The sequence below is a fragment of the Spea bombifrons genome, chromosome 5 (genome assembly GCF_027358695.1).
Source record: "Spea bombifrons isolate aSpeBom1 chromosome 5, aSpeBom1.2.pri, whole genome shotgun sequence".
Lineage (NCBI taxonomy): Eukaryota > Metazoa > Chordata > Amphibia > Anura > Pelobatidae > Spea > Spea bombifrons.
The window spans coordinates 106,090,596-106,102,810 of record NC_071091.1 but is presented as its reverse complement, the minus strand read 5'-3'; the positions used below and the strand labels follow the sequence as shown (position 1 = coordinate 106,102,810).

The window sequence follows — 12,215 nt, the reverse complement described above, 5'->3', positions numbered from 1 at the left end:
GTTAAGGGGGCATTTAATAGTGCACTCTGCCTCCTGAAATGCCTTATACCTCCCTATATGCCACTCTGCCCCATAATATGCCTTTTAACCCCCTAAATGCCAGAGTGGCATATAGGGGTATAAGGCATTTCTGGAGGCAGAGTGCTCTATATAATGCCTTTTAACTCCCTTAATGCCACTCTGCCTCCTGGAATGCCTTATACCTCCCTATATGCCACTCTGCCCCATAATATGCATTTTAACCCCCTAAATGCCAGAATGGGATATAGGGGTATAAGGCATTTCTGGAGGCAGAGTGGCACATAGGGGGTCAAAAGGCATACCATGGGGCACAGTGGCATATAGAGGGTTAAAAGGCATATCATGGGCCACAGTGCCATATTGGTGTGGCAAGCCTGGGGGCAGATGTGCGTAACTGGGGGACAGGTTGGAAAATACAAGAAATAAAAACAAAAAAAATATTTTTCTCAATCATAGCTTTTATTAAAAAAAATAGTTTACATGAATTAACATTTACTGGTAAAACTTTTTTCCTTTAGGGTCGTCTTATATTCAGGCTTTTTCTTTTTTTCCTAAGTTAATATACAGATTTTGGGGGGTCGTCTTATAATCAGGGTCGTCTTATAATCGAGCAAATACGGTAATATATAATATGAGGAATATACAGGGATATAACGGGTCATAAGGACGGGATTAGTTATTCGGGCCAGAGAGTATATAATATATAATATGAGGAATATATAGGGATATATAACGGGTCATAAGGACGGGATTAGTTATACGGCCGGAGAGTATATAATATATAATATGAGGAATATACAGGATATAACGGGTCATAAGGACAGGATTAATTATACGGGGGGAGAGTATATAATATATAATATGAGGAATATACAGGGATATAACAGGTTATAAGGACAGGGTTAGCTATACAGCTGGAGAGTATATAATATATAATATGAGGAATATACAGGGATATAACAGGTTATAAGGACAGGGTTAGCTATACAGCTGGAGAGTATATAATATATAATATGAGGAATATACAGGGATATAACAGGTTATAAGGACGGGATTAGTTATCCGGGCCGGAGAGTATATAATATATAATATGAGGAATATACAGGATATATAACGGGTTATAAGGACGGGATTAGTTATACGGGGGGAGAGTATATAATATGTAATATGAGGAATATACAGGATATATAACGGGTTATAAGGACGGGATTAGTTATACGGGGGAGAGTATATAATATATAATATGAGGAATATACAGGATATAACAGGTTATAAGGACGGGATTAGTTATACGGCCGGAGAGTATATAATATATAATATGAGGAATATACAGGGATATAACGGGTTATAAGGACGGGATTAGTTATACGGGGGGAGAGTATATAATATATAATATGAGGAATATACAGGGATATAACGGGTTATAAGGACGGGATTAGTTATACGGGCCGGAGAGTATATAATATATAATATGAGGAATATACAGGATATAACGGGTTATAAGGACGGGATTAGTTATACGACCGGAGAGTATATAATATATAATATGAGGAATATACAGGATATAACAGGTTATAAGGACGGGATTAGTTATACGGGGGGAGAGTATATAATATATAATATGAGGAATATACAGGGATATAACGGGTTATAAGGATGGGATTAGTTATACGGCCGGAGAGTATATAATATATAATATGAGGAATATACAGGGATATAACGGGTTATAAGGACGGGATTAGTTATACGGCCGGAGAGTATATAATATATAATATGAGGAATATACAGGATATAACGGGTTATAAGGACGGGATTAGTTATATAGGAGGAGAGTATATAATATATAATATGAGGAATATACAGGATATAACGGGTTATAAGGATGGGATTAGTTATACGGCCGGAGAGTATATAATATATAATATGAGGAATATACAGGATATAACGGGTTATAAGGACGGGATTAGTTATATAGGAGGAGAGTATATAATATATCATTTTGGAGTCAGGAAGTAATTTTTTGAGACATTATTGTAAATCGCTTCAATGTGGGGGGTTTTACCATCTTCTGGATCAACAGCGAAGTTGAACTTGATGTGCCTTTTTTTTTCCAAGTTACTATGTAAACAGATCCATTATTCCCCCTTAGCAAAGGAGCCGCGATCATCTTCCTGCTGCTACATGGGAGATCAGGTTGACCATTGGTAGCAACTCTGACAGATTGAGTGTGACGGCGCTCGGTCCGATCACACAATAGGAAATTCAAATGCTGACACCCAACAGAAGGTCATTTCAGGAGAAGGGAGAGCCGGCATCTCCGATTGCTCCCTTGCTGGCTGGTCACACACATTGTGATCAGGAATGTAGAACTATGGAGCCCTGCTTGCTGATCACAGCCGAACCCTACACAGCCGGCATCGCGAATGCCTTTTAATGCCGCCTGTGATAAGCCGGACCTCAAATCTTATTCTGTCCTTGGCATTGTCTTGTATTCAGGATTGCTTTATGCCTATCGTGCATGTGAACGTTTATATACTTTAGGTTGGTTCTTACGGTTGAAAGGAATGTGTATTTAATATTTTGGTGTAGAAAAGTAAAATAGTATTTTTATAATCTGCTAAAATGGTTCCTTTGACCAGGTAAGCTTTGGCAGATCGGAACACCTGATACAGTCACGCATCGCTAAGCCACGTATGTCACAAAAATAGCAAAAATAGTCTTTAGTTTCTACAATACCCTATAAGTCAGGGGTAGGCAATCTCCGGCTCTCCTGATGTTGTGGACTACATGTCCCATAATGCTCTTACAGCCATAACGCTGGCAAAGCATCAAGGGAAATGTAGTCCACAACATCTGGAGAGCCGAAGATTGCGTACCCCTGCCCTAGGTCTTAGTACAGGCGCTTTGTAATGACGACATCTTCAGCAATGGCAATGATTAACCAGAAACCAGAACCAGGGGTGTTTTTCCTATCTGGAAGGGTGTTAGTGTCTTACTCACCAGAAGATGTTCTTTCACTGAATATGTACTTTTTGGGGGGTACTTTAATGGTTAGGGCTACTTTTACCTCCAAAACTCCAAACTTTGCTCTTTCATGATTTGGGGTCTCTTGTTACAAGTTTCCCTAAAATGTGGGTTCTATCTGCTCAGGAGATGATGATTATATTATTTTGCACCAAAATACCCCGGCATTGTTCCTAACTCAGCTTTTTGACCCCAGCGCATATCTCCTTTTCACATTTTCCATGTCTCAATCACCTTAACCTGCCCCCCCCACTCTGATTCTGGTAATAGTTGCAACAATTAGGACAGAGATAACACCAATCATGGCAACCATTAGCCAGTTGTGTGCACACGACTTAACCTATCTTCCCCATCTGCGAACCACAATGACAGCTATTGTTGGAGAAGCTGCAGCAGTGCAGGAGTAACTGATGGCCCTGCCAGTGAGCGTGTTGGACGCCCGTGGCACGGGATACACCAGCCAGGTATGCGACAGGTCATTTTGCCTCTCATTTCCAGGTCTGGTGTACCCCTCTTTGCATTCAGCCGGTCATCATCCTTCTTTTAATTGATAAGACACCCTTTGGCCTCTTCCCTGCTGCTCCTTCCCACTGTATAAATATAGCTTGCAGAGAGACAGAGAAAGCCTACAGCGCCCCCTAATGGATTTTAGAAACGAATACATGGAATCTTTCACACATTCATATAAATATACATTTAATAGGGGGGATTATGCTATTGAAATGTAAACTATCACTACTGGAGACCCTCAGCCCTACCTAGTCACCCACGGTAATAGCAAACTACTCTGCTAAGGATCTCTATGTAACAGTAAAGTCTAAGCTTGTACGTAACTCGCTGTGGTAACACTTGGACCATCTACTTGTTCCTAATAAATGGCAGCGCAACTGGCAACCATAGTAGAAAACAGAGCGAAATATAGCGGGTCCCTAATAAAATCCTCAGCATGCGTTTCATCTCTACACATGGCTTCTTCAGGGGGACTAAAATCCGTTACAGATGAGTTCCTGCGCTTATAAAATAAGTTCTTGATGGTAAATGCGACAAGCGAGACCCCAAAATTCATACCGAGCTGCTCTGCCTGCTCTCACCTCCCCCACGCTTTAGAGCAACAGCTCTGATGGAAGTACCCAGGGCAGCCCACAAGGCATTATTAGCCCCTTCTGCCCCGAGAGGCCGACTCCACTGTCCTCCTCATGCATTCTATGTCAGTCAGCTTTCATAAAACAGCATTCTTATTGGCGTCTAGTTCAGGAGACCTGGAGACTCGCGTTAACGGGAAAATAATACACATTTAGGATCTCAGTTGAGAAGTTTTATTAAATAATATTTTTTAGGTCTTTTTTTTTTATTATTTTTTTTTACATAAGTTACCAGTGCGTCTGACTTCCAGTTGTATAAAATCTCCCAAAAATACAAAAATAGTCCTTAATTATAAAAAAGCAGAGAAAATCAAGCAGAAATATAAAAACAAAGAACTATCCAAAAGGAATGGTCAATTGTTGTCATCATCTTTTTCTTCTTCTTCTTCGTCATCTTCTTCCACCTCCTCCTCCTCATCATCATCCTCCTCATCGTCGTCGTCTTCTTCTTCTTCCTCCTCCTCCTCCTCATCATCATCTACACCTTCCTCTTCTTTCTTTAACATCTCCAGGTATTCACTGGCTAGTATTTTCTTTGGCAGTATATCTGAAAGTAAAATCACATTTAATATACTGCTTGGAGGCAGCTCTGATAAGAATATTATTATTATTAGCTTTTATTTATTAAGCGTCAGCAAATTACAAAAAGGGGCAGTTAACAAAGATAACAAATAAACATGAATACGTGCAGACCCGGCCCGTCGCCATCTAGCTGTATGGTACAAAGTTCCTGGCGGGAACGGGAATTTAATCCCCGCTTCGGGCAACACAAAGCATAGGGCAACACAAAGCATAGGGCAACACAAAGCATAGGGCAACACAAAGCATAGGGCAACACAAAGCATAGGGCAACACAAAGCATAGGGCAACACAAAGCATAGGGGAAACATGTCTGCCCCGCGCGGTGAAGTACAGATGGAATTTTGTTGGCGGAGGCGACTCCGTCATGACTTCAGGCTTCCGTTATTATTTTAAGTGAATGACCACGGCTTACCAGACAGGAACTGGAATGTCTCAGACTCCTCGGCGGTCTCCGACAAGTCATCGTAGGACAGCGTGTTTGACTCTTTACCGGTCCCGTTCTTATAGGAATACGAAGCCAGGTACTTGACAAACAGCTCCTGCGAGACAACAACAAGAGAGAAAGTTATACAGAAAGTAAATAAAAGCAGCTCATTAACAGGTTAATACTCTTCATGCCACCAGATCCACCATATTAGAGGTTCATTTCTAACATACATTTAACAAACATAACATCGCTATGCATTAGAGAATCAAAGTTAAGGGAAAAACATATAGTGGTGGATTTAGATCCGGTTAATTCATTACACCCGACGCCACAGGAACGATTCAGAAAAAGCTTAAAAGCAAGCTGGGAGGCTGTTCCACTTATCTACTACCTCAGTAAAAACGGAGATTACTTGCCTCCACTACCAGCTATCCCTCCTATCTATCACCGGTCCACCATCAGCTCCTCTCACCATACATTTTCCATAACAGCCCCTTCCAGCTCTGTCACATCCCCGACTCCCATAGCCACTGGTCCCAGATCCCCATTACTTGCAAACACCGCCTCATAAACGCGTCTCCGCTCTGCCCGCCCTCACCGTAGCCTTCGTGGTCAGAATCAGCGCGTCCTGGTTAATATTAGACACATCAGGAGAGCTCTTCATAATGACTCTAATACGCGAAAGCGGAAGAGACACCAGACGGCTCTCGGACGCTGCCATATTGCACTGCACGGGGAACAATAAAGCTACGCGTTTTGAAGAAGAAAAAAACCTACACAAATGCTTGCATGTGGGAGACTGGAACTACAACTCCCGTGACCCTCTGCTCTACAGACTGCTCATTGGCTGCCTGGCTTATTCGTTGGCCGCTGGTTGTGTTCGTATTGTTAATGAGGCAATGTGGTATAAGAGGTGATTTAGAGTGGCACTTTTTGGATGAGGTCATGCAGCGTCATACAGCTTCGGTAATCACATTGGTTAGTATTATTTAGGGAATGCAGCATGATAAACTCATTGCAGCGTTTTGATCAATGCTCATCGTGAGATTGTGCAGCATGAAGAGGGCATAGCACTTACACTTTTTATCAATGAGTCATACACTATGAAGTTTGCACTTTCTTTTATCGATGACGTCATGCAGTATGAAGAAGGCATTGGAAGAGTTCATTTCACTCCATGGCTCCCTGCTAGGCAGTTTCATACTACATTCATCAAAGGCAACAAAAACTCTTAGCAACTGATGACGCGTCGCAGGATAGACAAATCCGATTGGCCCTTCATCAAAACAATGACTGGGACGCGGTCGCTCTTTTTGCTGATCAGCCGGCAGGGAGACGCATTGGAACAAACCATTAACCGGGAAGCCATGGGGGGAGGGCATCCTTTGGACAGCGCTTTAAAAAGTAACAGCGGCTAGAAACCGCTGTTGTATTTATTAAAATGAACAAAATAAAATATCTCGCTAAGAAACTCAGCTGCTGGGGGATGTAAAGCTGGTGGTTCAATTTCCCCTTCCTCCGTTTTGTTTTTTGTTATGGGTGCGTTCCAACGGGGGCGGGCTTGAGACTCCTCCCCCTTGGAAGCAGGAAGTGGTGATCAGAGCTTGGGCAGGAGAGGAGAACGGGGAGGCAGGTGGGTAAATGGCAGGGTGTTTTGTGTATTGTTCAATTAAACCTGCCCTACAGGGGTGTGGGGTAACGCTATGCTCTGTCTTCCAGAGGCTGTACATTTACCCCAGTATAGCTGTCAATGAATGACATCACTGCTTCTATAGCTGTTATTCTGCAGCCATGTGATTTCACTCTTATGTCATTACATGTCATACCATGTGTATGGGATAAAGAGGGTGCAGGTGGTTTGTGTTTTTAAATAAAATGCCATGTTTTATGTAAATGTATCTGTTATGTGGCAGTTAAGCAGCAACAGGCTTTAGTACAGACCTAATGTATCGGGCGGTCCCTTTGAATGTAGGGACTGTAAGAAGCGTGTGGGAATTGTTGGTGCTATAGAAATAAAAGAGAAGAATAATAATGGACCATAGGGTCCAATGATTCCCGTAAGACTTGTCGCGCATGGTGTGTGGACACTTTTTTATTAATGGACATGTAGCGTGCTACTGAGCAAGACACAAAGTACTAGATTTCTGTATGTATTATCACATAGAATGGACTCAAAGGGTGGTAGATAAGTGGAACAACTACCTAGTAGAAGTGGTAGAAGCTAATACAGCGTGGGAATTTAAACATGTATGAGATAGGCACATGGCCCCTGAATCTTGAGTCTTTATAGCAGGAGAAATGGGTAGATTAGACGGGGGCCGAATGGTTAATGTATGCTTGATGGTTCGGTTCCTTGTTATTATTGGTTACATTTTTCCGTTTTTTCCCCAGCAGAAACTCCGCCCTGTTTGAGAATGAGTGCGCCCGACTACCTGCAGTGCTCCGAGGACCACCAGTCCCTCCTTGTAGTGGTCCAGCCTGTGGGGATAATTAAGAATGAAAACTTCTTCAAGATCTACAAGCGCATCTCCTCCGTCTCTCAAGTAAACGTCAGTAACTGTCAGCGGGTCCTCTACATCCGCTACCGGCACCACTACCCCGTCGAGAATAACGAATGGGGGGATTTTCAGACCCACCGGAAAGTCGTGGGTCTCATATGCGTCGCTGAATGCGCTTCCCCCCGAGACCTGCCGCTCGTCTTCCTGAAGTTTGATCAGAACAAGGAGGCTTATAGCTCCACGCTGTACGACTCCCGCTTGTTGGTCTTTGGGCTGCAAGAGGAATTTGCCGACCAGTCCCGCATAGACGTGGCCTCTTACCCCGACTACGAGGACTGCGAGGCGGTGGAGAAACGCGTGGAGGACTTTATCGAGTCCCTTTTCATCGTGCTGGAGTCCAAGCGTCTGGACCGGACCAGCGAGAAATCCGGAGAGAAGATTCCGCTTCTGTACGTTCCGTATGAGAAGAAAGACTTTGTGGGGCTGGATCCAGATAGCAGGTAAACTTATATTTATTTATATTATTCATTATTATCCTTATTATGATTATTATTAATACCATATTTGCTTGATTAGAAGACAAGATATTTGCAAGGCTGCAGAAAAGGCGACTGGGACACTGAAGGCAGAGAATGGCGGAAGACAAGGACATAGAGTGAATGAGAGTGTGCGAGTGAATGAGAGAGTGTGTGAGAGCACCTAAAGCAAAAACAGTGGTTTTGATCCCACACCCCAATAGTCATCTTATATTCAGTCCTTTCCATTTTCATTAAGATCCAAGGTTTTGGAGGGGGGGTCGTCTTATAATCGAGCAAATACAGTATTCATCGTTTGAGCAGAAACGTGAATTGAGGAAAAGTATTTTTTTGTTTGTTTCTGTCTCTTTAACTTGCTGTTCCACTTACAATATGATGATGTCACAATAAAATCAAGAAATAGTATCTTCACTAAGCAAATGAGCATCAGCGGATATTCTTTTATCTGAAAATTAATAGAAAAACATAACAAATATTTAAAAAATCCTTTTCAATTTCTATGACAACCACTACTGCTGTGTCACGTGACAGCATTTTGAATGAATCGCTTAAGGGTCTCTGGGAGGGACACGAGCGTTCAGCAGTACTAGGAATTTGTGTCTGATGTCTGACTTGTGAGTAAGCAATAGGAGACAGACTTGTATTCCTGCTGGTCTCCTATTGGCTACATAGAAGCTTAAAATGTATATATGTTGTAGTTTCCACGTGACGTAATTATTCATTTTCTTTCCCAGTCTTTCCTAATCCCACGTTTTTCAGAGAACACGAGTATTAGCGAGTGTTCGTGGCTGCCATACACAACGCTTTTGTAATATGTATGTTTGTATGTGTGACGTTTATTAACATATACCGTATTTTTCGCTCTATAAGACGCACCTGCTGATAAGACGCACCTAGATTTTAGAGGAGAAAAAAAGGAAAAAATATTTTTAGCTAAAAAATGGGCTAAAATATTTATTACAATAACTGAATAAGCTATGAACACAGTAAGACACACACAGTAAGACACACACAGTAAGACACACACAGACACAGTAAGACACACACAGTAAGACACACACAGACACAGTGAGACACACACAGACACAGTGAGACACACACAGACACAGTGAGACACACACACACAGTAAGACACACACACACACACACAGTAAGACACACACACACACACACAGTAAGACACACACACACACACAGTAAGACACACACACACACACAGTAAGACACACACACACACACAGTAAGACACACACACACACACAGTAAGACACACACACACAGTAAGACCTCCCTCCCTAACCCCCCTTCTCAGTATCTCCCCTCTTACTCCCTAACCCCCCCTTCTCAGGATCTCCCCCCCCCGCCCCGGTCACTTACCTTAAACTCCTGTGTTGGAAGCGTGAGGCGTTTGTCTCGGGTGCCGGCGCTTCACTGCTGAGCGCCGGCGTCTGACGTCATATGCCGGCGCCCAGCGTAAAGCGCCGGCACCCGAGACAAACGCTTCCAACACAGGAGTTGAAGCGCTGAGGCAGGCGGCGGTGGCGGCCGCCGCCAGCAAAGGATTCCTGTATATCTGTCAGGCAGGGGGGCCCGAGAGTTGCCGAGCGGTTGTCTTCAGCAACCGCTCGGCACCCCTTGGGCCCCCCTGACTGGCAGAAATCCAGGACTCCTCTGCTGGCGGCCGCCGCCGCCGCCTGCCTCAGTTGCGACCCCGGATTTATCGGCGTATAACACGCAGGTAGGGTTTAAGCTCCGGATTTTAGTTAAAAAAGTGCGTGTTATACGCCGATAAATACGGTATATCGTTGCCCCCCCCCTCCCTGCCTGCATCTTCGCTCCATAAGACGCGGCTGATTTTTCATCCTACTTTGGGAGGAAAAAAACTGCGTCTTATGGAGCGAAAAATACGGTATATATATATTGCGTCAGGATAAGCAGCAGCGCGTTCAGGTTCCTCACCGGGGTAACAACTTTCTTTTTGTTCTCAGGCACTACAAGAAGCGATGCCAAGGACGCATGCGCAAGCACGTAGGGGACCTCAGCCTGCAAGCCGGGATGCTGCAGGACGCGCTGGTGCATTATCACATGGCCGTGGAGCTGCTGCGGGCGCTCAATGACTTTGTCTGGCTGGGAGGTGAGCACACGCACCCGCGCATGGTCTGCGGATGCTGAGAATAGTTGTCTCCTCTCTGATTCTCTCTATGTTTAAACGGAGGGGACAGAGAAGCTCCCAGATGTTCTTAAAACATCGATGCTCCCTTGATGATCAGCAAACTGTCTAGCAGAGCATCATGGGAATTGTAGTTCCACCACCTCTGACTTTCTAACGGGACTGGCAATCACACGCGGGTATAAATAATCACCGCCAGGAATTGCCTCAGTCTGACAGCGACATCGGGATTGAAATGCTAATTAATAACTTTGCTTGACTGTTTACGTATATAAATAGAGGGTCAGGGGCTTAGATGGAATGTAAGGAAGTTTTACTTTACTGAGGGGGGTGGTTGATAAGTGGAACAGCCTCCCAGCAGAAGTGGTAGAGGGTAGTAAAGTGACGATATTAAACATGCATGGGATAGACATACGGCTCCTGAATCTTTAGGATGATCTACCGGCAAATTCCGTGTTTCGAATACATGCACTCAGATGGGCAGAAGCAAAAACAAAGGCGAATATTTGGAAGCACAGATGGTTATGTATACAGCGCAAATCAGCAAGCGTTCGCTTGGTTGCTACGGTGACTGCATCACTTTTAGCTCTTTGTAAAAGTATGCTGATAATTACATGGAGGATTATTCCGCCCCTGCTGAATGTAAAATCACTTGCGTTTATTACTTCTTTCCTTGGCTTATATTCTTTTTTTTTTTATCGTTGCAGCTGCGTTAGAGGGTCTCTGCTCTGCCTCGGTTATCCATCATTACCCTGGGGGTACGGGCGGCAAGATTGGGTCTCGAAGACCCCAGAACGCGCCTGTTTCTGCCGAGGCCAGCAAAAGGCACAGACCAGGTAAGAGAGAACAGTCGCTCGGTGGGTTTATTCCCCGTACTTTAGGGTCTGGCTGTTCTAAAATCACTTGTTAGAATAAACAGTCGGCAGAAACTCCTATTGCACGCGGCTGTGTTTAGTTGACTTGCCACAGGTCTTCAGAGGCTCCAGGTTGTCGTCGAATCCCACATATTGAACAAACGGTCATAAAAGTGTGTAAGTGATCGGAGTATTGATTGGTTGCTATGGTGCTAAGAACCTCTTCAATAATGGATCAGATTCACTTTTCATACATAACCCACTTTTAAATCACCTTTTTTCATATTGTATCAGCCGTTTGTATGATTCTCGCTCTGTTATCTGATCCCTGATCTACTAACCCCCCCCCCCCCGACTCCTTATCATACTGCCTGTGGGGAACAATAGAATAAATCACCCAGCCGGAAAGTCTGACTAATGAAAGTCTATGGAGGAAGGGACTTCATTAGCATTGCCATAAAGCATCAGCTCAGTGTGGTGTTTGAGCCGGGAAAGTCACCCAAAATATCACATGACTGACAGCAACGGCGGCTCCAGGTCTGCAGATAAGGGAGTTTATTGGAACAAATTGCATAAAACAAGGCTTTTGTCAGCGGCCGACATTACTGTATACAGCGCTGGGGGGTTATATTACTGTATACAGCGCTGGGGGGTTATATTACTGTATACAGCGCTGGGGGGTTATATTACTGTATACAGCGCTGGGGGTTATATTACTGTATACAGCGCTGGGGGGTTATATTACTGTATACAGCGCTGGGGGTTATATTACTGTATACAGCGCTGGGGGTTATATTACTGTATACAGCGCTGGGTGGGTTTATATTACTGTATATAGTGCTGGGGGGTTTATATTACTGTATACAGCGCTGGGGGGTTTATATTACTGTATATAGTGCTGGGGGGTTTATATTACTGTATATAGTGCTGGGGGGTTTATATTACTGTATACAGCGCTGGG

At 43.8% G+C, this 12,215-nt stretch overlaps 2 protein-coding genes across 2 annotated transcripts in view; one reads left to right on the top strand and one right to left on the bottom strand.

The window, feature by feature from the left end:
* The window catches only part of TRAPPC9 (trafficking protein particle complex subunit 9), a 242,591-nt gene that overhangs the window by 23,935 nt on the left and 206,441 nt on the right, over positions 1-12,215 (top strand). The window contains exons 2-4 of the mRNA XM_053466161.1: positions 7,591-8,194; positions 10,219-10,364; positions 11,108-11,236. Coding sequence (XP_053322136.1) covers positions 7,611-8,194; positions 10,219-10,364; positions 11,108-11,236 — 859 coding nt within the window. The 5' untranslated portion in view covers positions 7,591-7,610. The remainder of the gene's footprint in view (positions 1-7,590; positions 8,195-10,218; positions 10,365-11,107; positions 11,237-12,215) is intronic.
* CHRAC1 (chromatin accessibility complex subunit 1) lies at positions 4,371-5,934 on the bottom strand. Its single transcript, XM_053466167.1, has 3 exons — positions 5,795-5,934; positions 5,182-5,308; positions 4,371-4,734 (listed from the first exon to the last, which is right to left on the bottom strand). The coding sequence occupies exons 1-3, from the start codon at positions 5,915-5,917 to the stop codon at positions 4,541-4,543; spliced, it is 444 nt and encodes a 147-aa protein (XP_053322142.1). The 5' UTR covers positions 5,918-5,934; the 3' UTR covers positions 4,371-4,540.